This window comes from Podarcis gaigeae (assembly GCF_964106915.1).
Source record: "Podarcis gaigeae genome assembly, chromosome: 13".
Lineage (NCBI taxonomy): Eukaryota > Metazoa > Chordata > Lepidosauria > Squamata > Lacertidae > Podarcis > Podarcis gaigeae.
Window position 1 is genome coordinate 11,659,020 of NC_139689.1, and position 26,518 is coordinate 11,685,537.

The following is a 26,518-nucleotide window of genomic DNA, read 5'->3' on the forward strand; positions in this document are numbered from 1 at the left end:
GATTGGTTGGTTTGCATGCGAAACCTTCCGCCTTTGGGCGGGCAATTCATTCGCGGGGTACGATTTAAAGGGGAAGCAGCAGCCGGAGCCCTAGAAACGAACGTGACTCAAAGGTGAGCCTGGCCCAGGGAGAGTGGGCCATCCCAATAATCAAGCAGGGAGCCTTAAAAATAATAAAAGGAATTATTTATTTCCCACCCCCCCGTGCTTCCAGGAATTCCCCCTTTTCCACGACGTAGCTACGAAGCGACCTGTGGTCCACGGAAGCTTGCGCCCTATTAAAGTCACTCTTCCAGGTGCCACTGGACTCTTCGTCGTTTGTCCCCATCTCTTCTCCCGTTTGATATAAGCACTGCCCTTCTAGATCAGGCCAAAAGGCCATCTAGCCCCAGTCTCCAGATGACGCTGGACATGATTAAAAGCAACAGCCCTCCCACCGCCTTTCAGGAGTAGCTAGAGTGGTGCCCGCCACATTGTTCAGTTCCAGCTCCACCAGCCCCAGCCAGCGTGGCCAATAGTCAGGGATGATGGGAGTTGTAGTCTCACAAGCTCTGGGAGGGCACCACATTGGCCATCCCTGCTTTGGAGGATCAATAAGCTACTAGTTAATACTGTAGACCCTCCAGATTCAGGAGCAGGGACTGAGCAAGGGGAGCTCACCCCGTCGCGGGGATTCGAACCACCGATCTTCTGATCGGCAAGCCCTAGGCTCTGTGGTTTAGACCACAGTGCCACCCGTGTCCCAAGGGTGACTCTTCAACCTTGGATCTCCAGATGTTTGCTTAGCCAGTGGCTAATTATTGGTGATTGGAGTTGTAGTTCAGCAACATCTGGGTACACAAGGTTGAAGAAGTGGTTTAAAAAAACCTGTCCATGATGGATTTGTCTAACCCTATTTCAAGCTGTCAGAGTCAAGGGCCACACCCGTGTTTATCTTGATGCCATCCTCATGGTCTTAGGAACATCCTTGTGTTCTTTACCAAGTCCCATCACTTAGCTCAGAGCTCATTGCCTGGCAATAGTTCTCCAGGGTTTCACCTGGAAATGCCAGGGATTGAACCCGTGACCTTCTGCGTTCAAAGCAGATGCTCAGCCCCTGAGCCACAGACATTCCCCAAACTATGGCCCTTCCCTGTGTACATTTTTGTAGGCATCTGCCGTAGGTTGTGTGTGTAAAAGAGCGAGAATATGTAAGAAGTGAATCCGTGGCTGTCGGCATATACAGTGTTTAAGAACTGGTGTCTGAGTTTGATTTTTCTTCCTCTTCCCTCCCTTTCCCTTTTCCTTGTGTGTCGCATCATCGTACAGCTTTTGTCCTTCGTATGCTGAAGAGGCACCTCTCTATATCTTGACCTTGGACGCCTCTTCCTGTGACGGTGATTTGTTTTAAACTGTTTTTAATATTGTTGTACTGCGCCCTGGGATCTTGTGGTCAAGGGCAGGTAAGAAATCAAATAATTAAATATTCTCTGAAGAAATTAAGCTGGGGTGTTGGAGGTGATGACACCTGTAATGTTCAGCTTCAAATTCTTTCCAAAAAATCAGTGCACTCAAATGAATCTCCCCCCCCCCCCCCCGCTTTTCTTGCAGGCAGAAGGCCATGGACTATGAGGTGGATCCACAGCCGCAAGGCCACCCGCTCTTTGGAGGAGCCTTTTCTGCTTTCCTCCCTCCTGGAAGCCTGGATGTCAGGTACGTCAGACCCCGGGGGCAGCAGTTTGATTGAGGGTATCCTCACACCTAAGATCTTCCAGCAGGGAGTTCCCCTTTGCTTTGCCCCTAAGCTAAGAAAAAAGGGTGATAGAGGGAAGTAAAGGCTTTTCTGTATTCCCTTGCATTTTAAAAAAATGCAATACACAATTAGCTTGTGGATTTAATTGGCCTAAGAGATTGTGCGAACTTATAGCTTATATGTCTCCCCCTCCCCTTGACATCTTTTTAATTAAAAAAAAGGATTGGACGCAATTATGGAAGATTATGAGGAGGAGGGTTTTATTTTAAATTACTTTTTTATTCAAAATTAAAACAAAACATATTATCTAGAAACATATCATCCTTATTTTCCCCCTTTATTCCTTCCTCCCCCTCCCCCCCCACAGAACCCACCCACCCCCTCCCCTCCGACTTCCCTCAATTCCAGTCTTTGATTTCTCTAAAAATACTGTTTTCTGCATGTTACACAGTTGTATAGATCCTCAGACTATTTAAGTAATAGTTATCAATAAAATGTTTGTGAATGTTTATTCAAAACCAGTCAAGGAGTCTGGTTCGCTTTGTTGTGTCTTCAAATACTTTGTAAAGGGTTCCCATTCATCTTTAAAGTCACAGTTATCCTTGTCCTGTAGCTTGTATGTCAGTTTTGCCAGTTCTGCATAGTCCATCAATTTTTCTTGGCATGATTCTTTAGTTGGGGTTTCTTCAGTCTTCCATTCTTCTGCTACTAAAACTCTCACGGCCGTTGTCGCATACATGAAGATGTTTTTCAGCTTTTTTGGCAGATCTTTCCCTATAATCCCTAATAAAAATGCTTCAGGTTTTTAAACAAATGTTAAATGGAACATTTTCATCAATTCGTTATATATCATTTCCCCAATTTTTTTTATTACCTTACAATCCCACCACATATGATAAAATGTCCCCTTCGAGGAGGAGAATTTTATTTATACCCCGCCCACCTGGCTGGGTTTCCCCAGCCACTCTGGGCAGCTTACAGCATATATAAAACATAGCAAAACATCAAGTATAAAAAAGCTGCCCAATACAGGGCTGCATTTGAGATGTCTTCTGAATGTTGTGTAGTCCTTTATCTCCTTCACATCTGAATGGAAGGTGTTCCACAACCGAGAAGGTCCTCTGCCTTGATGGGCTTATCAATGGCTATCAGCCATGATTATGATAAATGGAGCATCCATAAAGGTAAAGGGACCCCTGACCATTAGGTCCATTCGTGGCCGACTCTGGGGTTGCGGCGTTCATCTCGCTTTACTGGCCGAGGGAGCCGGCGTGCAGCTTCCGGGTCATGTGGCCAGCATGACTAAGCTGCTTCTGGCGAACCAGAGCAGCGCATGGAAACGCCATTTACCTTTCCGCCAGAGCGGTACCTATTTATCTACTTGCACTTGACGTGCTTTCAAACTGCTAGGTTGGCAGGAGCAGGGACTGAGCGACGGGAGCTCACCCCGTTGCGGGGATTCGAACCACCAACCTTCTGTTCGGCAAGCCCTAGGCTCAGTGGTTTAACCCACCGCGCCACCCGTGTCCCTATCATAATCATAATATCATAATCAGCCATGATTATGATAAATGGAGCATCCATAAGCAGGCACAATATACCTCAGATTACCAGGTGCTGGGAGGAAGTGGCAAAGTGTGGCTGTTATCATTGGGGTCTGCTTGGGGCCATCTGATTAGGCTCTGTTGGAGCAGTTCTTTATCTTCTTGACATCCACAGGGAGGGTGCCACTACCGAGAAGGCCTTCTGCCTTGTTCCCAGTAACTTTTCTTCTCGCAGTGAGGGAACCAGCAGAAGACCCTCGGAGGAGGACCTCAGTGTCCAGGCTGCGCGATGGGGAAGCCTCACAAAGGGTGCTGATACCTTTAGCCCACCTGCCCAACCTTAGCAAAGTCAGGCCAGTCTTACTTGATTTTCCCACCTGACCCAACTTTTCCCCTTCCAGTGAGATGCGCCAGGTCCCTGATAACCAGGAAGTCTTTGTTCACCCCAGCACGGATCAGAGCTTCATCGTAGAACTTCTGGAGTACCAGGCAGATGTCCCCGATGAAAATGCTGCCAGGTTTGTGATGGGAATTGCAGTCCTTTTGTTGCGAAATGGAGTAAAGTTTTGCAGGAAGAACCCTAATCCTAAACTGACTAACTGAGATTTAAATACAGTGGTACCTCAGGTTACATACGCTTCAGGTTACATACTCCGCTAACCCAGAAATAGTGCTTCAGGTTAAGAACTTTGCTTCAGGATGAGAACAGAAATTATGCTCCGGCGGCACTGCAGCAGCAGGAGGCCCCATTAGCTAAAGTGGTGCTTCAGGTTAAGAACAGTTTCAGGTTAAGAGCGGACCTCCGGAACGAATTAGGTACTTAACCCGAGGTACCACTGTACACACTTCACCTGCTCAGAGAAATCTCTCTTATCATCACACGTAGAGAGGGCTGATTCCCAACACTGGTGTGGGGGAAAATCATGAGTTTTGTACTTGTATATCTTCCTCCAGACCTTCATAAAATGTTTTCTCCCTTTGGGCATTTATCTGATGTAGTTCTGCATGAGGTTTAAAAAACAAACAAAAAGCAAGCAGGGAAGCCTATTTATTTCATTCCACGCAGGAATCGCTTCCCAGGAACCGTCTCGAAGCAATTTTGCAATAATAAATGCAATAATATGTCGGGCAGATCACCATGCAAGGCCACTCTTAGCCTGCAGTAACAGAGCAAAGACAGGGGAAGGGGATGTAGCTCAGTGGGAGAGCGCGTGCTTCGCATGTACGAGGTCCTGGGTTCAACCCCCAGCATCTCCAGATTTTTTGAGGAGGGAAGAAACATCTGTTCTTCAGCACAGCTTTCCTGAAATGTGCTGCTTTTCTTTTTTAAATCCCTTTTTAAGACTTTACTAGGGCTGTGTTTGTTCGTTTAAAGCTGAATCTTATCAAATCTGAAACAATTTGAGAACGGAACACAGCCATTTTTTCTGGACTTTGCGATGCAGTTCTCTAACCAACTGTCGTTTATGGAAACTGCATATATATGGGGAAAGTGTGTGCATACAGAGCCATGCATTAGAGGGAATTATGAAAAGAAATGCATTCCGTTAGGGAAAGTTGCTCTCAGAAATGTTTCCATTAGAACTGCATATGAAAAACAGACTGGAAAAATGAGAAACGAAAGATCCGAAATAGACCGATCTTCCCATCCCTGCTATTAACGTGCTGTTTTGGAAATGCGAAAACATTTCCCTTCCTTTTTCTCTGCACCTTTGGATGGTTATTAAGGCAGGACAAAAATGGAGCTTGTCCGTGGCATCTTATGCTCTTCTAGCGATTTATTTGAACTGGGGGAGAGAAGAGAATGATTGTGAAAACATCCCACCAGCAGGGAAGTATAGGTCCCATCCACACCATAGATCTAAAGCACTCTAATGCCGTTTTAATTGTTGTGGCTTCCTCCCAAGGAATCCTGGGGCCCCTGGTTTGTTGAGGGTTCTGGGAAATGTAGCTCTGCGAAGAGTATCCTAACGACACCTTAGCGCCCCTAACAGACCAATAATGAGAAGAGGGACCATGTGGTGCCACAAATCAACCAACCTGAGAATGGGCAGCAGGTGGTGAGCCCGGGGATGTAGCTCAGTGGTAGAGCGCATGCTTTGCATGTATGAGGTCCTGGGTTCGATCCCCAGCATCTCCACTTTTTGTTACTCCTTGCTGTGCAGGGAATTTATTATTTATACCCCGCCCATCTGGCTGGGTTTCCCCAGCCACTCTGGGCGGCTTCCAACAGGATATTAAAAACACAGTAAAAGATTAAACATAAAAAACTTCCCTAAACAGGGCTGCCTTCAGATGTCTTCTAAAAGTCAAATAGTGGTTTATTTCTTTGACATTTGGTGGGAGGGCATTCCTTAGGGCGGGTGCCACTACTGAGAAGGCCCTCTGCCTGGTTCCCTGTAGCTTTGCTTCTCGCAATGAGGGAACCGCCAGAAGGCCCTTGGCGCTGGACCTCAGTGTCTGGGTAGAATGATGGGGGTGGAGACGCTCCTTCATGTATACTGGGCTGAGGCTGTTTAGGGCTTTAAAGGTCAGCACCAAACTTTGAATTGTGCCCGGAAACATACTGGGAGCCAATGTTGGTCTTTCAGGACCAGTGTTATATGGTCTCGGCAGGCACTCTCAGTCACCAGTCTAGCTGCCACATTCTGGATTAGTAGTTTCCAGGTCACCTTCAAAGCTAGCCCCACATAGAGCGCATTGCAGTAGTCCAAGGGAAATGACTGAGGGGCTGTTAAGGAGATCAGCCCAACAAAGGGGACTGGTCTGACAGGTTCAGCAACTAGATTCAAAACCTCACCTGCTACAGAATCACAGGCCTGGAAGTGACCCACAGATATCATTCAGGCTTGCCTGTCCTTTAACGCCCCCCCCCCCCACACACACACAGAGAGAGAGAGAGAGAGAGAGAGAGAGAGAGAGAGAGAGACACCATCTGTCTGTCTGTCTGTCTGTCTGTCTATCTAGATGACCCATGAGGTCCCTTCTAATTCTACAATTCTATGATTCCAACAATAGGTATGTTTTGATAAGTGACAAGTTTTAAACTATAGTTTCCTTTTTAATTCAAGCTGAAGCTTTTTTAAAAAACCCCTTTCCTTTCCTCACTTAGTTGGCAGCAATGTGTTGTCAGAGGTTTTCTTTCATTTCCTTTAGTGGTAGATATTTTAGTGGAGACACTGCAGACCCAGGAAGGGGATGTAGCTCAGTGGTAGAGCGCATGCTTCGCATGTATGAGGTCCTGGGTTCAATCCCCAGCATCTCCAGGGTGGTTCTTTTTCCCCTATTGTTGGGTGGCTTCGTGTGCATCCAGTGCGACTGTAATGCAGGAATCTTCTTCTATTTTTTTTTTTTAAGAAGACACTCTTACACACTACATTGGTACCTGGGATTACAGACTCCGCTAACCCAGAAATAGTACCTCGGGTTAAGAACTTTGCTTCAGGGTGAGAACAGAAATCGTGCGGCGGCAGCAGGAGGCCCCAGTAGCTAAAGTGTTGCTTCAGGTTAAAAACAGTTTCAGGTTAAGAACGGACCTCCGGAACGTATTAAGTTCTTAACCCGAGGTACCACTGTATTTTTTTAAAAAATAAATGCTTTAGCACATACACACACGGGTGTAGCAAAGATCAAGTAAATAAATAAAAATACTTAACTAAAAGTAGAAATTGTAGAAAGGTTTTGACAGATTTTTCTGAGCACTTGGGGTCCAGAGAAAGGTAATTTTGCTGAGACATTTCATTCTGAATCTGCTAGACAGAGCCGGGCAGAGGATGATGACAGGTGAGTGTTTAGTCCCTTCTGTCCCCCCCCCCCCCCGAAACATAAATCCTGGCTATTTCCATGCATACACAGTTTTTCTCTGCACCCCTGGAGTGGTGGCCATTAAAGACAGAACAGAAAGCGATCTGATTTTTAACTGCTTCTAGCAAATATGTGCTGCAGAGTTAAGAAAGGATTTACAGTGCGGTCCTTGGCAGGTTTTCTGGGGTGTACGCCGGACTGCGATCAGGGGTGCTTTTCCCCAGGGGAAGTGTCCCTATGCAGGACTCCAGCCTTAAATGTGTTTAGGCAGGGAGAAAAGCCTAAAACACATGGAAGGAGATGTGATCCTTAGAACTGCCCTAGAGGTCCTTAATGCTAGAATTGAACACAGCCAGGATGGAGGCTCTTTCTCTGCTTCCGTAGATCCTGGAGGCTACATTCTGCCTCCATGCTCAGAGGCAGTAATGCTTTTAAATGCCTTTTAAATGTGTTTGTGGGTGGGTGGGGGTTACAGTTCAGTTGTTTTTGTTTTAACTATTTGTGGTTTTGTCTCTGTGAACCACCCTAGATCCTCTGATGAAGGGCAATATATAAATCTACTAATTAATAATAATAATAATAATAATAATAATAATAATAATAACAACCGGAGAGTACTCAGCAGCTGTGGAACCAGGGGATGTGGCTCAGTGGGAAAGCGCATGCTGCGCATGTATGCGGTTCTGGGTTCCATCTCCACTTTTTACTCCTTGCTCTGCAGGCAAACGAGAAATGTAAAGAAGGAACTGCACAAGAACCTTCATGTGAACCATTCAGTCAGGGTTAGAAACTGCGATATGAAGGCTAGGAGCTAAATGGCACCTTAAACCTAGGTTATGGGCGCAACAACGGAATGTCTAGGCACGCTTTTTTTATGTAACAAGAATACATAGCTGTAAATGAACCAACTGCAGCTGAATTATTATGTTCATTTTTCACATGGTCTAGTCCAGGGGTCAGCAAACTTTTTCAGCAGGGGGCCAGTCCACTGTCCCTCGAACCTTGTGGGGGGCCGGATTATATTTTGAAAATATAATAATGAACGAATTCCTATGCCCTACAAATAACCCAGAGATGCGTTTTAAATAAAAGCACACATTTGACTCATGTAAAAACATGCTGATTCCCGGACTGTCCGTGGGCCGGATTTAGAAGGCGATTGGGCTGGATCCGGCCCCCAGGCTTAGTTTGCCTACCCATGGTCTCTAGTCCTTCCCCTGCCCACCCCCCTAATATTCTTAAAAGGGTCTCTTCTCCAGTCTTCAGAGAGTAGCTGGAAGTGGGGAGGCAGGAAAAAGCTCCTCCTTTCCGTCCACTCTGCAGTTTTAATCTGAAATCTTAGGCGCAGTACTGCACCCAGAGCTCAGAAACTGCTTGCACTAATGAGATTCCCTGTCGCAAAACGCGCCTAGAACAATGGGAGTTTCGAACACTGCATTCAGTTGGTGGAATCCAAATTTGTTGAAACCTAAGAGGGTAAGTGAATGTCAAGCATAAATGAGTTTCGGGATCTGTTTGTAGCTAGGTGCGTAGCTGGGTGTGTCCCACTGCCTAGGTAGATAGGCAGGCAGGCAGATAGATAAATATGCTCCTTCTGCTTTGATAAGAGACAGATGCTAATTTCTAGCTTCCTGTTTTAATGTAACCTGAGGCTTAATGATCCCTTCCTCACCCAGCTGGCAACAATGGGTTCTCAGAGACACAATAGAACAATAGATGCTTTGGTGGAGGCCTCATAGAATCAGGAAGGGGATGTAGCTCAGTGGTAGAGCGCATGCTTCGCATGTATGAGGTCCTGGGTTCAATCCCCAGCATCTCCATGTTCTTCTTTCCTTTTAAAAAACTGCCCCCCCAAAAAAAACATAATTACAAATACAGAAAACTATAAGCATGGTCTTCTCCAGACACGTATCCCAATTATCCAGTATACCCCAATTATCCAGATTGCAGTATGAAAAAAACACAAAATGGTTGGCAGCGTACAAATGAACCAGTTAGCAATGACAAAGTCCCAGGTTTGTAGGCAGTCTTTGTCTCACAGGCATAGAAAAGTACAACGTTAGTTTTAGGGGCTTTCCTCCTACGAATGGGGGGTTTGCACAGAGTTCTTAACATGGAGGACGGTAGTTATTTTTAAACTGAGCCTATGCTCAAGGTCAAGGTAGGGGGTTGGACTAGATGACCCCTTTCAGCTCCACAGTTCTATGATTTTGTGCCTTCAAGCTTGCAGGTTCTACTGTTTTACAAAAACCCCAAGATCCATCAACTGGGTGGGTAAGACGTAGCCTTAATAACACACACACACACACACACACCAGGATTTGTTTTGAGTACTAGAACTGAGCTGAGCTCACAGTCCCTTCACAGAATAACCCCATTCCTGGTTATTGTTTCAACCTAATCTGAAAAAAGGTGGCTGGAGTTGGGCGCTGCCATTTGTTCCTGCCCTTTTAAAACAATTGGGAGTCAGGCATCTTTGCTGATCTGTGGCAAGCCACCCTGCTCCCCACTCTTGTTCTAGATAACATCTAAAGAGACAGAATGAAGAAGAGCAAACCCCCGTTTTCAATGTGTGGACATTTAACATCCAGGGACCAGTGGAAGAATTTTTCAGGCTTCCAGTTTTCAATTGCTGTTCTTCAGTGAAGGACCTTTAAAGGGAGACTCCACTGCGAAACAGCTGAAATAGAACTTAACAGGAAGTTTGATTTTCATAATATGGGCATGAATTGAGACAATGGTCTCACTATAAGTATTAACCATCTTAGGGTGACTGAGTTATTACCAAAATGGCTGCTGTTGTGGGCGGTACTTTGTAAAAGTTTTGTGTTTTTTTTTAAAAAAATATTTATTAGGTTTTTGCAAAAGAAAAAAACACATAACAACCACAAAAGTGAAAAGAAACAAAACATAATCAAAGATATAAAACAGATCAGAACAACAAAATACAGAAAATAAGATTCCACCCAACAAATTAAAAAAAAACCAACTCCAACTTTTAAAATCATACTTAATTAACTTTCTTTCTTGACTTCCTCGCGCCTCCCTTTTTTGTGTTCCTCTTTATCCAATCAGATACAGCAAATCCTTACCGTCTTTCAGAGCTCATTTCTAATTGTTAGATTCATTCTATTATGTCTCCAATCTTTCCTCCTTATACTTAAACACCTTTAAAATAGTATTTACTTTCGACATAATATAACTTTAGTCTTTCACCCTTTTCTGTTACATTTTTGCATACTTTTTTAAACTGTATCACTAATGCCAAATTATTTTCATATCCAACATCGTTTTAACATTCATAAACTTTGCAGTGTTTCTGCAAATAGTCTTTAAACTTCTTCCAGTCCTCTTCCACTGATTCTTCTCCCAGGTCTCGGATTGTGCTCGCTTCGGCAGCACATATACTAAAATTGGAACGATACAGAGAAGATTAGCATGGCCCCTGCGCAAAAGTTTTATCTTTAATCGGATTGTTCTTTCTGCATTTTATCGCCCTTTGATCGTCACTGCTCAGAACTCTTCCCTCTACACCCATTAGGACAATAACACACTGTTGCCATATTATGAAAGACTTAACGATTTAGTTTGTTTCTGTGCAATTTTTCATTTCACCTTGACTTTCTTTTGTAAGGTGAGGAACAAATGGAACAAACCTTGAGAGCGCTTCCAGCCTGCAAGAGCAGGAAGTGGGGATGTAGCTCAGTGGGAGAGCGCATGCTTTGCATGTATGAGGCCCTGGGTTCGATGCCCAGCATCTCCGAATCTCTGCCTGGGAAATGCTGGATGGAGTGTGAGGCTTGATCTCTGCTACCTATAAGATACTGGAGGTCACCTGTTGGTATCTTTCCATGACTGAGACTGGTGTTCACACCTTTCCCCTCCCCCCTTTTCCAACCAGATATCACTTTGAGGACATAACTGGTGCTTCTGCCAGCGCTGAGATTTTGAGCCAGGAAGCGTTTGCTCCCCATCTCCTAGCTCTGGAAGGCTGCAGCAGCGCCTGGGGCCTCACCGCCCGCCAGCTGGTGGCCAAGTTTGATGAGGAGGTGGGTATCAGGGCTGCCTGAATAGAACTTATCAGGAACTTTGATTCTATCAGTATAGGCTTAAATAGAGACAGGGGTTTCCCACCCCAATTCATGCATAAATTACCCTAGCAGTGTTGCCCGGTTGGGAATTTTTCTCCCAAGGATTGCTCAAGTTTTCTCCAAGGTCTGCTCAGGGGGGCAGAGGGGTTGCTTATTTATTTATAAAAATATATCCTGCTTCATCATTAGGGGGTGGGAACCAAAGTGGCTTACAGCAAGAGTATTTATATATAATAAATAAAAAGCACGCAACAAGTTAAAATTAAATGCCTCCTGAATTTTTTTTCTATGCCATCCAACTTATGTAGGCAATCAAAAAACCATAGTTGATGAACTATGTTTTTAAATTGCCTACGTAAATTTGATGGCATAGAAAAAATTCCAGCAGACATTCAATGGCTAAAACAGAAGATGTCTGCTTAGAACTCTTTTTGGAAGAGGGACTCCAAACTTTGTTTCCTCCTCTTTCCCCTTTCTCTTTCTTTCTCTCTAGAGGTGTGATAGGGAACTTGTGGCCTTCCAGACACTGCAAGACTTCCATCCCTGATCACTTGCCACACTGGCTGTGGCTGATGGGAGTCCAAACAGCAGCTGGAAGGCCACCGGTTCCCTGCCTCTCACCCAGAGCCTAGGTAGCTCAGTTGGTAGAGCATCAGACTTTTAATCTGAGGGTCCAGGGTTCAAGTCCCTGCTTGGGCGTTACCCATTTTTGTGGCTGAGTTCAATCCCCAGCACTGCCGGATAAGGCTAGGATTTGGAAGGAGCAGTTTTTAAAAGCCGGGAGAGAGCGCCTTCTCTTTTCAACGTTCCTCTGCCAATTCCACCTGCAGTTTGTTACGGGTGTGGGGAATTGTAGCTTTGCGATGGGTAAACTACGTTTCTCATGTTTGTTTGTTTTTTACACTCTCATTTTCTTGAGTAGTGTCTTTGCATTTGGAGGTGGGGGGAGGGTGCTAGGTGATCAGAAAACAGAAGGCCGTTCCCAAGGGCTTTGATGACTCCCTTTTCGCTTACAGGCCAAGAACGAGGTGACTCTACATTTGGTCTTGCTGCGCTTGCCCCAGTACGGGACAGACCTGCTTCTCACCTTCAACAACCCCACCTTTATCCAGTGAGTATTTGCAGACTGAGGACCACATTCGCTTCTCCCTCTTCTTCATCCAGGCAAGCAAGGACGCATTGACCAGCTGGGCAGAAATACTTGAGGAGGGTGTGACTGGGGAAGAGTCTCAAGAGCCAGAAAGAGAAGCTGGGAGGGCAACATTTGGCCCCAAGGAGGGCTGAAGTTCCCCACCCTTGCTGTAAAACAGATACAGTAAAAGCTCTGCTAGGCAGGCTCCTGGTCATAGCTGTCAACTGTCCCTTATTTGGTGGGAAAGTCCCTTATCCCAGCGCCGTGTCCCGCTGCTGTCCCTTATTGATGCTGTCCCTTAAATTTCCCGGGTTTCAAAGGAAGCAGCTCCTCTCCCTCCCTCCCTGCTGGCCAGGGAGGAGGGAGGCTCCAACTGTGTTGCTTGGCTGCGTTGCTCACCCAATAAGGAGTCTAAGAACAACTGGGGGGTGGAGCTTGCATGCCTTGTGCCGATCAAATCGGCCACATTGCCTGGGGACTCGCCTTTGCTCAGCGCTTCCCAGCGGAGAGGGGACGGTGGTTTCCCTTGCTGCATCCCCTTTGCCGGGTTGCTGTGCTGTGGGAACCACCGCTTGAGGCTTCGTTTGGCTGCTGGCTGGGCTTTCTGCCTTTGGCTCAGAGGGGCTTAGAAGCTGAACATACCTGTGCTTGGAAAATTATTTTGGCTGTTGATCCCTTATTTTCGAGGCTGCTGGTCCCTTATTTTCAAATCTGTAAGTTGACAGCTATGCTCCTGGTGCAGGGCTTTTTAACATCTTAAAGGAAATGTGCCAGTCCTCATGGAGGAATTCTGCATTGCTTCTTGAACACACGGGCACAGCAGAAAGGCACTTTGCAGAGGTGGCAAAGAGGCAGAGGCTGGCTGTGTGTGTGTGTGTGTGTGTGTGTGTGAGAGAGAGAGAGAGAGAGAGAGAGAATATGAATTTGGAGTACTCCTACAGTAACACCCCCCTTCCCTTTTTTCCTCCGGTGCCAGTCCTCTAAGCAGCAGCGCAGACCCAGGAACAGAGGTTCCAGCTTCTCCTTCTCTGCCTCCGTGGACAGTGGAGCATTTCCACACCTTCGTACGCAGCTTGCGGCTCCTCGACCCCGGCATCTTTGGTTAGGACATCTCCAAGATGCAGCCACTTACCATCTGTTCTGCAATCCCAGAATCGTTTGGGTGAAGACTCTTAAAGAGGCTACTTCTGGTTAAATGTCTGGATCATCCATCTGCTGCTTCGGCTCTCTGGACATGGACTCCGATTGCCCAAAGGACATTTGCATGGCAGAGGGCGGTTTCGTGGCACCTCCGCTCCCAGAAGGTGGTTTCAGGTCTCCCCCTGCCTTTGGGCGATACTGGCCTGCTGTTCTTCCGTTTGCCTTTGGAAGGGGGTCTATTCCTCTCAGCTCCAACTATGTACCCCACCCAGCTCAGGGAGGGGAGCTGGACTTGTCCTTCCAGGTTGCTGCACCTGTTTGCCAATGTATCAACCACCTTCTCCAACCTGCCTTTTGAATTTCCTGCAACAAGGGTGTTTTGGTGTATCAGTCCGTTAGAACAAAATTCAGAGTCAATTAAAAAAAAACCAAAATGCCTTTTATTTGGACCAACCAATGTTTATAATATGGGGTATAAGCATTTAGAGTCATACATAGTAAATTCTTGGGTTTGAGGACCAAAAGCAGATGTTTATGTTTCTTTTATTTTTCTTTCCTACACATCCTCATCCCCCTGTTATTGTCGATATTTCACCTAAGGTGGTTCTTTCAGACTTCTTTAGGCTATATATTGCCCTGTGCTAGGGTGTCAAGTTGCACAGAGGCATGCTGGGAAAAGGCAGTAACTGACCATCCTTTGAAAATATATAAAAAAAGATATACTTCTAAGTCTTGCATTTAAAACCCAGTCATATATATTGCTCAGTGCTAACTGGAATTCATAGGTCCATTTTTAAGGAATGATGTGTATGGATTGCAAATAAATGTTACTCCAATGATAACTGGAATAAAGACCTTGCCGCCTCTTTTTTCCTGGGACTGCAGCTATTAGAGCACGAGTTGAGCTAGATTTACACACCCTGCCTCGCCATTAGCCATGCTTGCTGGGGCTGATGGGAGCTGAGGTTCGTCAACATCTGGCGGACCAGAGGTTTCCCGCACCTGTGGTAAAAGCACTTTTCTAAGCGTTTGTGTGGTTTGTTGCTATACAACGTGGTTTAGTGACAAAACCCTGGATCTCCTACATCTTTGGACAGCCATCACTCTCCCCCCTCCTCCTCAGCAGATTTGAGAGGATGGAATCAAAAATTGCCATCTCCCTGCAACTGAATTTTAATTTTAGCTGAGACTGAGAGTAGTGGAAGGAGAAATATTGCACTCTAGCGCCACCCAGGGGCTGGCCTATTGCAACTGGATTCTCATGGACACAGGAGGCCTATGAGGCCTACCTACTACAACGGTTGCTATGGAAACGCTTTGTGAGGCTCGGCAGGCCTTTGTCTAAAACGTGGGGCTGGCCTTGCCAGCCACAAATCGTTCTTTGATTGCTTCTTGCTTGGGGCTGTTGGGCAGCTGGCCATGGACTTAGCAGACCATAATAAGCAACTGGCAGAAGGCTACCTTCACCTTGGTGGGCTGGCCTGGGGAAAGGGGGCTGCTTTGGGTGCAAAAATCCTAAAACATGCGTTCGCCTCACACAATTGTCTCCTCGGTTGATAAGCTACGGCCGCAAGCTTTGCTATTTGGGGAAGGGTTTTGTGGGCATATATGTATATATATATTTATATGTATGTATATAAAGCATCTTCCCAAATGTGCAGCCAGTGAAAGAGAGAAAGGTCCAAGCTGGTGAGAACAATCACGGGCAAATTCAGCTACCGTGTGATGGGTTGCAAGGCTCACCGTGGCCCCGGAGCCAAGGTCAGAAACATCGCAGGAGGACGACACTGGCCTTGCAGATGCGAGGGGAGTTCAAGCAGGCAGCCGGCAGAGGCCGCCGCAGCAGACATCATCGCTTCTGCTGTGTCCAGCCACTGTAGGACTGGCGCAGCTGGTCCCAAAAGAGGAGGCTCAGGATGGTGTGAGGACCGATGCGGAAATAGGAAGCGCCTAGGCCTTTGTAGATCCCAAAGAAACCTTCCGAACGGATGATTTTGGAGAGGCAATCAAAAAGGCCCTTGTACATCAGACCCTGCAGCAGAGAGAGAGAAGAAAATCAAGCTGTGTTTTTATTTTCCCCTTTTCTTACAAAACTCACTGAGGTCTCAATTCAGACTTCAGCTTGTGTTCTCCCACTTTCCCCCGGGGAAACCCAATCTTTACAGCTGAATTGCAGGAAACATCAATTGGGTTTCTCTCTCACCCCCCCCCCCCAAAGGAATTTGGGAACTGTAGTTTGCTAAAGTTGCTTGGAATCGTAGCTCTGCGAGGGGTAAACTATAACTCTCAAGATTCTTTGGGTGAAGCCTTGTGCTTTAAAGGTACGGTTTGGATGTTGCCATAGTGAGTGGCACTTGTAAAGAAACCGTGGGCACTGGGAAACTGATCAAGGCAACAACCAGGGTTGCTTTTAAAGGCAAAAAGAGAGTACTGGAGACTGAAGGAATTGATTGTGTATAGATAACAGGCAAATATTGGTAGTTTATAATATCAGAAGGGGGATTTTCAAACAAAATCAGTTTTGACACTGGATTACCAGAAGCTTGTTTATCTAAATTCAGATGGATTTGGTTTACAAATTCAGAAGGGGAGAACTTTCACACTACTTTTGAGAGGCTGGACTTCAGTTTCTGATGAGTGAATGTTTGAAATGCTCAATTGGTTAGCGCTCCATGCTAATGACACCAAAACTCTGGATTTGATCCCTGTATAGGCTTTGAATTCTTTTTAGGAAGGGTTGCAGCTCAGTGGTAGAACATCTGCTTTGCAGGCAGAAGGTTTCAGCTTTCATGTGGGGGGCTAAGAATGTCCCCAGTCTAAAACCCTGGAAATCAGCGATGACAGTGGTTTGATTCGAGATACAGTCAGCTTCCTAAAAGATGTAACTATGCACATTTCCCCACAGAGGGGTTTACTTCCAAATAAACATGCATAGGATTAGCCTGCAAACTTATTTTCACTTTCAGTGAAACCCAGTTTTTAAATCTTATTGGTAATCTTATTAATTCTAAAATGTTAATGAAAGCTTCCAGTTTCCGGGGATCGACTGGGACATCTGATATGGACAGATAATAATTGATCTGGGGGCAAGCTGGGATCCAGACCAAGTTAGTTGCACTTAGGTCCCGTTGAAATCAATGGGACAGGTGACTCATGACACACACTTAAGCCCCATTGATTTCAATGGGGCCTAAGTGCAACTAATTTAACCTGGATCCTTCCCATGGTCTCCATCTTCGCCCTTGTCTACCCTGCCCCTAAAACACACCAATAGCTCATGCTTTCTCACCATGTTTCTCCCAAGCCATGCTTACCTCACCTCGGGGTCCTACAGGCTGATTGTAGAGGCGGGTGCTGGCCACATCAAAGGGTGTCATGGCGACAGCCACAGTGACACTGCTCGTCATTCCAGCGCTCAATGCCTGCAGCCAACTGTCCTTAGGGAAGACCTGGGGATGGGAGATGGGAAGTGATCAAGTAGGAGCAGGTGGAAGGGCCACAGCTCAGAGGCAGAGCTCTTGGCAAGCAGGAGGTCCCAAAATCAATCCCTGGCATCTCCAGCCAGGGCTGAGAAAGTCACTTGTGTGAAACTCTGGTGACCCACTGCTAGTCAGTGTAGACCAGAGGTGAGGAACCCAACAACCAGGCCAGATGTGGCCCACCAGGCCATTTCCACAAAACTGTGCCAATCTGCCATTATATGTCATGACAGGTGTGTGGCAGGTAGAGATGTGGGCTGATTGGCTGCTCATGCAGCTGGTCCCTCCCTGCAGAATGGAGGATTGAGCTCTCCATACATCTGCTGATGGGCAGATAGTTCAGCCCTGCTTAGCCGCTATCTCCTCCACCGTGTTGGCCAACTCTAGGCAGGTCCACCATGTGTCAATCACTTGACATCATACAATAAGAGCTGTTCAATAGTGGAATGATCTCCCTTGGGAGGAGGTGGACTCTCCTTTTTAATCTTTTAAGCAGAGTTTAGGTGGTCATCTGTCACGGATGCTTTGGTTGAGATACTTGCATTGCAGCGGATTTGACTAGATGACCCTCCAAGACGCATGTCCAACTCTATAATTATATGATTCTATGCTGCCAGATTATTAGTAGGTGGGTGGTCCCACCCACCTGTCAAAGCTGGCCCACGTGATGGGTGGAAGGGGGATATAAAGATCTGGCCCACCAAGACCAAAAGGTTCCCCATCCCTGGTGTAGACAGTGCTGAGCTACAAGGACCAATGTGGTCATGAGCTCTAGAGGCAGGAATAGTGCAGGAACCATCGGCCGAATGCTTTATGGGTTTTTTTTTTTTAATAATATTTATTAAGATTTTCAAAAATACAGAAAGAGAAGATTAAAGTACATTCAAAGCCTTATTTTCATACACCCACTTTCCGGGACTCCCTCTTTCCCCCACCCCTACCATATTCCCCTATCATATTGTTGGCTCCACAAGCTCTCAGTTCTAATTTAAAACTTAATTTGTTTAAACCATTAGTCGAATTTAAATTTAATTTTGTACAATCCCCATCAATACCCTTACTAACAAAACAAAAGTTCTTTCCCCAGGGCCCACCCCCTTTCCATTCCACAATTTCCCCTTTTTTTTAATGATAAAGACACCCCACACAATAAGAATATAAGAAAATGAAAAATAGAAAGTATAGTAAGTAGAAGAAAACCAATTCAGAAAATAGTTGACAAGCCTTTGGATTCTATTTCTCCCCCCCCCCCCCCCCCGTCCCCGGTTTAGTTTCCCCCTGGCCACCAATCCATGTTGTCTGCCTGGAATTTTTAAAGTCCATAAATCACATTTGTCCCCCAACTCCTTGCTGGCTTTTTCTTTTTATAATTATTTTTAGAATTATTTTTAAACCATTTAGCATCAAATCTTTAATAACGCTCCCCCTATTGTTCTTTCCAAGTTGTAGTCCAGTTTCCTCTTGTTCCGCTGCTAAAACGTTCTAGTTCAGAAATTTAGTAAGTCTGCAGGGGTTATTGTTATTCAGGAACAAAAACTTGCGTTCAGTCCCTTCCTTTCTTCAATAGAAAATTCTATTGTCTCCTTTAGCTGAACACCCTGTAGACACAATATTGTTTCCGTTTTGCAGCTTTCCCAGAAGATAACCAGTCCTGTAAAATTCCGATGGTATTTTTCCACTTACGACCTTCTTTGTAATGTCCCGAAGCTCCTCTAGGGGGATTATTGTAACTTTGTTTTCTCTAGTCCAAAAGTCCAATTGTTATCCATGTTTTCGCCATTTTGTATCCAAGTTTTAACGAGTTGTAACTAATTGTAACAAAATTTAACCAGCAAAGTCCTCGTATTAAAGTCCTCTTTGAATTTCCGACTTTGACAGCTACTTTGACAGCTGTCAAAATCTCCTTCGCTTTTCACCAGGCTCTCTCCTCAATCACCCCGGTTCCCAGGGGGGGGGGTTGCGTTTTCCCTCTCCCTCAATTCTTCCTCCAGCACAGTTCTTGTAATTTCCCATCGTGGAATTCTTAGTTTTTATCAGCAATACAATTCTTTTTGGACCTTGGTTTCCCAGTCCTTGTTTTGGAAGGTTTACAGTAGGGAGGGGGACTGACTTCCTTTTTGGATCCCCCCCCGCTCGTATCAAATCCGAAAAAATTTTCTTTTTTTTTTCTCCTTTTAAACCCGGTTTCCAAATTACTCACGGGTTGTTGTTAAAAGTCCGAATTCTCAATGGAAGAAGTCAGCGCTCTCCGCCGGATGGCATGCGGCTTCGCTCGGCAGGGATAGCAGAGGACTCAAAGCACCACGCTTCTCCCCGGCACCCGATCCGTAGCCTTTAAAAAGGCTCCTTCACGAGTCGGGAGGGCGCTAGCGGTGCCAGCCGAGTCTCCATGTCCACGGCCTCCGTGGCCGTGGTTTTTAAGGGTCCCCGCATCGCCGGTGCGGTAGGACCCAGCCCCTGCCGAGCAGGCTCCCTCCGGAGCTCGGAGGGAGTCCGCCATTCGGCGATGGCGCCAACCCGGAAGTCCGAATGCTTTATGGGTTTGCAGCCTATAAGCTCAGGGATTTAAACTGAGCAGAGAATGAGCATTCTGAGAACCACATGCTTTTATTTTGAAATGAAACATGCACACCCTTTTGGACCTGAGCACCAAGTGCAAAGTGCCTGGTGGCATCTCAAAAGCAGGAAGAAAAAAAACCTTCCAGTAGATGAGGGGGGAAGAGTTTTAGCATCTTACTCTGCTCCTTGGCACCAGAGCCATTTTTTTCTTCTCCACAACAGGCAAAAGTAGAATAAATGTACACAAAGCAATCACACAGACGCACATTTGTTTTGTCTGCATTATCTATTCAGTTTGCGGGGGGGGGGGGGGGTTGGTATAAAATTTGAACCAATGTATTAATTATCTTTAAAATGGGCAGCAGCACACACACAATCCTGGCCTCAGCCGTCCTGAACGCAATAGAGAATCCACTCGCAACCTGCTCTCCTGGCACAAATCAAGCCCAACTCGTAATGCAAATCGTAACACAAACACAATTAAGCTCTCTAGGGAAGGTTAGCAGGTTGACATCATATGTACAACAAAACCACCAAACAAACAAAAACACACACTTGTATTGATAGATTTTGAAATACACTATTTGGGCTTGAATGCTCAGAGGTGCAAGGGGAAAGAGCAATGTCACCATGACTTACTCAGGGCAGTTATGAGGAACCTTTGCCCCTCCAAATGTTGATGAACTACAACTCCCATCAGCCCCAGCCAACAGTCAGGGATGATGGGAGTTGTAGCTAATTAAATACTACTACTACTACTACTACTACTACTACTACTAATAATAATAACAATAACAATAATTTTATTATTTATACCCCACCCATCTGGCTGGGCTTCCCCAGCCACTCTGGGCGGCTTCCAAAAAATATTAAAATACTGCAATACATCAAACATTAAAAGCTTCCCTAAACAGGGCTGCCTTCCCCAAATCCCACCACCACCATTGCAATCCAAACCCAGGCTGCTGTTGCAATTGCTATGATAACACACAAAAGCCCAGTCACCTCTGCATCTCTGCACCCTCTTTACCTCAAGTTGGCTAAATAATTCTTTAGAAGAAGAGAAGGTAGCAAGTTGTGTAGAAGAGCCAACCATGACACGAGGTGCAGCTGAGAGGGACCCGCGCCACAGTCCCAACACGCCGTGCTCTTTGTGGATCATGGCCAGAGCATGGAGCATCCCCTGAGCATGGGAAGAGAGAGAAAATGAGAACCAAATGTCCTCCTGAAATGTCATTGGTCAGTTAGGACTGAAACGTGCAGCCAGTTAGATTGTATAAAGAGCCAACATCAGGCCAACATCCTGTTTTTACAGGGGCCAACCAGAAGCCCTGGGGAATCAGTTGAAGATATTGTGATATATTGCGATGGGAGCAGCAATTAATTGGGCACCCGGTTTAATGATTTCCAATACAAGGTCTTGTACTGCTGGACTCCAACTCCCACCAGCCCCACCCAATATGGCCAATGGTTAAGGATGATGGGAACTGCAGTCTAACATCTGGAGGCCCAGAAGCTCCCACCACTGGCCAAGACATTCCTAGCATGGGAATACAGAGACTTATTCTGTTACACTTGTAAGGCTGAAGGAATGATGGGAGCTGTTGTCCAAAGCCAGCTGGAGACCCAAGTTTGGGAAACTCTGGTGCAGGCTTCCTCAAACTTGGCGCTCCAGATGTTTTGAGACAATTCCCATCATCCCTGACCACTGGTCCTGATAGCTAGGGATCATGGGAGTTGTAGGCCAAAAAATATCTGGAGGGCCGAGTTTGAAGAAGCCTGCTCTGGTGTAACACAACCCCATCCTGCAATACACGTTTGCCATTGGGGGCAGCCTGCTGAGAACAAGACACAGGTGGACAACCTGTGGCCTTTCACATTTTTGAGCACCAACCCCCGTCAGCCCATGTCCATAGAGCAAATGGCCAAGAACTATGGGAGCTGGGAGTCCAGCAACATACAGAGGTGTAGGAATGAAACCACGACAGACGAGTAGTAGGTGTCATGTGAGAGGCGTCTGCCGGGGGAAGCCCCCGGGAACTCTCTTTTATTGATTATTACAAACATTGCCACAGGTGTGCTTGTGGCTGATTGGTTGATACAAACACAAAGCAACTTGTTGCTGATTGGTTAACATAGGTACAGGGCGGGAATTACATATAAACATTAATCACCAATAGATTAAAGGCTGGGAAACGGGGCCGGAACTAGACAGGCATGAAACCTCCTAATTAAAATATAACTAAAGATTGATATAGCATGACTAAAACAATTACTAATGATTGATCATAACATGAAAGAATATAATAATCGAGTTCCGTAGATGTGGTCAGCTATGCATTGAGAACAGGTCATCATGAACTTAAGATGAACTGAGCGATGAGGGAATGTCTTGGTGTTTGGGACAGGTTCGTACAGTGTGTGCAGAAGCAGAGAAAAGATTATAAGCGAGACTTCCCAGAATGCCAGAGAAAAGAAGCAATACTTCCCATAGCAAGACTTCCCACAAGGCCACAGTTATGTGCAGAAAGAGAACTTCCCTTCACAGAGGGCTGCAGTTCCCCTACCCATTTCCACATGATTACCTGAAGTATGTGAATGTGAAAAGAGAACATCACCTTGTCTCTCTGGAACCCAGCCATCCTCTGTGGCCACTGAGTACACTTCATCAACAGTGTTGCTGGCTGTTCCTGGTAGTGACCCCCACGGGGAGGCCTGGATGCTGGGCAACCCTGAGGGTTGCCAGGGTAATGAAATCTTTTCACGGGAGATACTGTCCCCTTGGTACAAGCAAGCTAGGAGTTCTTAAAGGGCCAGCATGCCTGGCTAGGTCCCTGAAAACTATCATCAATGCATTTAAGGAAGGGCCTTAGCTCAGGAGCAGAACTCTGCATGCAGAAGGTTCCATGTTCAGTCCAGGAAAACCACTGCAAGCCAGTGTAGACAATGCTCAGCTAGATGGACCAGCAGTTTGACTCTGGACAATGTAAAAAACCGAGCGAGCCCCACATACCTGGTGCTGGTATTGGTGCCCTACAGCGATCTCAGCAGCGGACTGAGCCTGGATGTGGGTCTTCACCTGCAGTGGAAATGGAAGAAACGTCTTGTCACAACATAAGGGGCCTATTAATAAAAATGAGGATATGCCTCCCTACAGAGAAATGCCATCTTCAAAAACCAGAAACGACACTTCCGTTCCAGGGCAGAGAAGTGTTTCTCAGGTGGAACTTTGTTGCGTGAACCAGGGCATTCAAACGCCTACATTCAAGGCCGTCCAAAATTTCCAAGTACAGGAAAACAGAGTGCATTACTTAACACTTACACAAACGCTGTCCTGTAGCATCTTGCTATTGGCCAGTGTTGGCAGGGAGGAGGATGCAGGAATGGATGGACCACAATGACAAGATGTCCAGAAAGTCAACATCTGACACTGTGTGACAGATAATGACAGTGTTTTGATCTCAGGGACTTTAAGACCCAGTTGGTTGTAAATGAGAGAAAAACAACAGCTGTGTGTGTCTGTCCCTCTCTGTGTTTTAAATGCTGAGGACTAGTGTATGTAGCATTTAAAGGAGGATCTTTTCAGCCTAGGCACCACATCCCCTCTTGGCCAAATCCCCAACAGCTAGCAGCAGTGGGTGCTGTCAGATGGATAAAAAGGGAGTAACTGGAAAGTCATTTTTGACAAGACTGTCCATGAACTTAAACTGGCCTTAAGACCAGTGAGACAAATCTCACGTCTTGAAGGGAAACTGGGACTTTTCCTATGAATGATTGTGTTGACAGAAAGCCACAGAAGAACTTCAAGTTGGAACTCAATGATAAATATATATATACATGCCATACCAGCAACAGAGGCTGCTGGTCCATTCGAGCAAATTGGGCACTGTGCCACCAACCCCACTGGCCTATTATTCCTTACAACCAGCCCAAGATGTGGCATTGCCCATCAGCTTCCTCCTGAGTCTCAGTGTTGCTTTTGTGGGACTCAGCAAGGGGCAGATGGGGAGAAAACTAGAATCAGTGGGCTCTGCTTGCCATTGGTTGTGGTGGTGAACCTACTACTGGTCTCCCTGCCTTGCACCCTATCAGTCCCCATTGCACATCAGGACAGACACATGCAAAGTTTCATGCACCACCCAGTTCTACAAAGCACACAAACCTGACTTTCTTGCCACTCAAGATTGCAGAATTCCGGAATTGGGACGATGGAATTCCACCCCCCCAGAGGCGTAGGAAGGTCTGGTGGTACCCAGCACAGAAAATTTCTTGTCACCCTCCCCCCACAATGATTTTATTTATTTTTTTGCCTGCGAAAACGGTTTTACATTATTTTATATTTTCTTACAAAGGAATGTGGATTCTGGGCCTCTGATAACAAGTAGGCGACTGTGGACAATACTGAAATTTACAGGATGGATTGTGTTTTGGCTTGTGTTATTTTATTTATATTTATTGTTTATCTATTTAATAAAATTTATTTTTAATAACCTGCAAAGTGGTTTATCAAAACAAAAACCCAAAAAACACCACAGCAGTAAAATCAAGAAAAATTAACAATCCTACTTTAAAACATACAAAAGCTAAAATATTAAGATTAAAATTACTTCAACTTCCTAAGCATCTAGGAATGCTTGCCTAAAGAAGAATGCTTTTAGCAAGTGCCCGAAAAGAGTCTAGCAAAGGCACATGCTTTGTTGCAATAGGCAGGGAGTTCCAAAGTGCAGTTGCTGTCACAGTAAACAATGCAGTACAGACATTATTTATATATCTTGACCCTGCTCCACTGAACTGAAATTTCAGCCTTCACGACATAGGAAAACGGCCAAATAAACAGCTGTTTTGTGGAGGAGGGTCAAGATATTAACTGATAAGCATGAAATTTCATATATAGCTATATAATCCCTAGTGTAGTAAGATAAGACCTTTGGAGCAGGCATTTTCATAAAAAGTTTTTTTTATGAACCTCCCTAGTAGGGCAGTAATTGTTCTTTGATAATTTGTCACCCCCCTGCATGATGGTATCTGGGGTGAACCACCCCCGCCCTCCTTCCTACGCTCCTGCACCCACCTACCCAACGGCTTGCAAGGACCCCTCCCCATCCATCCCTGTACTGATTCCCCACGCTTTGTGACCCACCATATAGATGGGGCTGCTCACGGTGGCACTGACCACCCCAGACAATGCCCCAGCCACGGTGGTGCGCAGGAGGCTGATGCTCCCGTCGGAGGCGTGAATGTAGCCCGCCGTGTCGGCGATCCCATAGAGGCCCAAGCGGAGTCCGTTAAAGCCAAACTGGTAAAACAAGGCGGGCGAGAGGCCCCGCTGGAGAGCTGACAGGCCGTCCACACGTCCAATGGTGTAGAAGGCATGGAAGACGTTGCGGTAATGGCGGGTGTAGGTCCCCGGAGCCCGGAGCTCTCCTTGCAGCTGCATGCGGGTCTTCACCACCTCCAGCGGGTTGGTAAACAGGCAAGCCCCACAGGCTGCCACCCCACTGAGGAGGAAGTCCATTGTTGGGGAGCCGAGGGAGAAAGAAATACGGTTGGGGTGGGTGAGGGGAAGGCAGGAGATGTGGGTTTTCTATGGAAGAAGACCAGGTGTTATAAGGAGTTGGGGAGAGGGGGACAAGGGACCTAGATGGATTAGGGGGATATACCCCCCCCCAAAAAACACTGGACCTTGGTTATAGGTCTCCGGAAGGCCAAAACAGCACTAGTGCTGGCATTAGCAGATGAGAAATGGAGCGAAACAGATGCTGTGAAGGATGGAGTAGATACATTTATGGAAGGGTCAGCTTTGAGAAAGGAGGAAACAGGCAATCTAAAAGGTCCCAGAAACTTTCAGGCGCTAAGGGTTCAGAAGGGGTGGGAGGCAGCGGGGTGACTGGCGATTTTAGATTTTCCTTTTTTCCAGGTTGGGGGCCAGGTGGGGGGGAAATGATATTCAAGGAACTGGGGAATTAAGGGCTGGAGGAAACAGGTACTGGTTTGAGAGGTGCTAATTTGAAAGGGGTCCAAATAGGGGCATAATTTGGGTTTGGCGAGGCTAGCAGGGGGAATGTTATTTTCAAAGCAGCTGATCGGTGGCCAACGGATTCCAGGCTATTTGGGATCCAGTCTCTGGGGAGGATCCTGCTGCACAGGGGGTTCTTTTTTGGGGGGTGGGGGTTAAAAGAGAATATGGTGGTGGATGGAGAGAAAGGAGCAGGACTTCTGCACCAGTAATGGGAGCCGGGATGGAGGACTGCAGAAAAGCCAGGGGTGGTGTTGGGGAGCAACCTTCCAGGGAAATGACAAAATTAAGGACAGGGTGGGGGGCATTGGGTGAGAAATCTGGGGAAATTCGGGGTGGGGTCCGCTGTCAGATGGGAAGCGGGATCCCCGGTTCCTCACGTGGCCAGTGCGCAAAGGCGGCGCTCCCACCAAACATCTTCGCCCTTCGCCTCCTCCTCTCCATCTGAGCCGGCGCCGGCTTTGCCGGGAGGTAATACCCGCAGCGGCAGGGATGGGCCACGCCCCCAACCGGCGCAGTTGTCCAACGGCCGGCCACTTCCCACGACGTTGCTCCTCTGATGCACCAATCGGGGAAGCGATGCCTGACGCGCCCCCTCCTTTTTCCTTCTCTGCACAGCCGTGGTGGGCGGGGCCTGTTTAGCCCAGCCTGACCTGAGCGCTCCAAGGGCTTATGAATGAAAACCTGGCGGGTTAAACCAGGACAGGCGGGAGGGGAAATGCGATTTTTCTTGGGGGGGGGGGGGGTCTGTCTATCTTTCCGCGATCATCTCGATAGTAGAAGCTACTGTGCCAAACTCAATTTCTGCAGAAGCGATGCGGGTATGAGGACAGGCAGACTTGCTCCGGAGTCAGCCCAATGCCGCGTCCAATGGGCCTTAATAAACTGAATTCTTAGCGCGTAGGATCAGACCTTTAAATCAAAATGCTAATATTTTCCTTGGGGCGAGTGACGATGCAGGAGGGCTGAATGCTGCAAACGGCCCGAGTGTACACCTATCTGCGTCGCTTTCAAGGGCATT

At 46.5% G+C, this 26,518-nt stretch overlaps 2 protein-coding genes across 4 annotated transcripts; one reads left to right on the forward strand and one right to left on the reverse strand.

Annotated features, from left to right (window-relative positions):
• On the forward strand, positions 1–14,295 carry RANGRF (RAN guanine nucleotide release factor). 2 transcript variants are annotated; one of them, XM_083707161.1, is made up of 7 exons: positions 8–113; positions 1,309–1,442; positions 1,591–1,692; positions 3,678–3,794; positions 10,982–11,129; positions 12,188–12,282; positions 13,280–14,295. In XM_083707161.1, the coding sequence occupies exons 3-7, from the start codon at positions 1,601–1,603 to the stop codon at positions 13,407–13,409; spliced, it is 582 nt and encodes a 193-aa protein (XP_083563287.1). In that variant the 5' UTR covers positions 8–113; positions 1,309–1,442; positions 1,591–1,600; the 3' UTR covers positions 13,410–14,295. The 2 variants fall into 2 exon arrangements, with proteins under 2 accessions (XP_083563286.1, XP_083563287.1); XM_083707160.1 differs by lacking the exon at positions 1,309–1,442 and having other exon boundaries at positions 1–113.
• On the reverse strand, positions 13,861–26,046 carry SLC25A35 (solute carrier family 25 member 35). 2 transcript variants are annotated; one of them, XM_083707091.1, is made up of 5 exons: positions 24,622–26,046; positions 22,495–22,560; positions 20,512–20,664; positions 16,758–16,892; positions 13,861–15,475 (listed from the first exon to the last, which is right to left on the reverse strand). In XM_083707091.1, the coding sequence occupies exons 1-5, from the start codon at positions 24,994–24,996 to the stop codon at positions 15,293–15,295; spliced, it is 912 nt and encodes a 303-aa protein (XP_083563217.1). In that variant the 5' UTR covers positions 24,997–26,046; the 3' UTR covers positions 13,861–15,292. The 2 variants fall into 2 exon arrangements, with proteins under 2 accessions (XP_083563217.1, XP_083563218.1); XM_083707092.1 differs by having other exon boundaries at positions 15,314–15,475; positions 16,763–16,892.
• Between the last annotated feature and the right edge of the window lie 472 nt (positions 26,047–26,518).

What these genes read in the sequence shown, in the direction of transcription:
- SLC25A35 (XM_083707091.1), bottom strand. Translation starts at nt 24,996, where the DNA reads ATGGACTTCCTCCTCAGTGGGGTGGCAGCCTGTGGGGCTTGCCTGTTT. An exon ending in TGAGCAGCCCCATCTATATG is followed by an intron (nt 22,561 to 24,621) that starts GTGGGTCACAAA and finishes TTTCCACTGCAG; the next exon opens with GTGAAGACCCACATCCAGGC. An exon ending in GGCACCAATACCAGCACCAG is followed by an intron (nt 20,665 to 22,494) that starts GTATGTGGGGCT and finishes TCCCATGCTCAG; the next exon opens with GGGATGCTCCATGCTCTGGC.
- RANGRF (XM_083707160.1), top strand. Translation starts at nt 16, where the DNA reads ATGCGAAACCTTCCGCCTTTGGGCGGGCAATTCATTCGCGGGGTACGA. An exon ending in CCCGATGAAAATGCTGCCAG is followed by an intron (nt 3,795 to 10,981) that starts GTTTGTGATGGG and finishes TTTTCCAACCAG; the next exon opens with ATATCACTTTGAGGACATAA. An exon ending in AACAACCCCACCTTTATCCA is followed by an intron (nt 12,283 to 13,279) that starts GTGAGTATTTGC and finishes CTCCGGTGCCAG; the next exon opens with TCCTCTAAGCAGCAGCGCAG.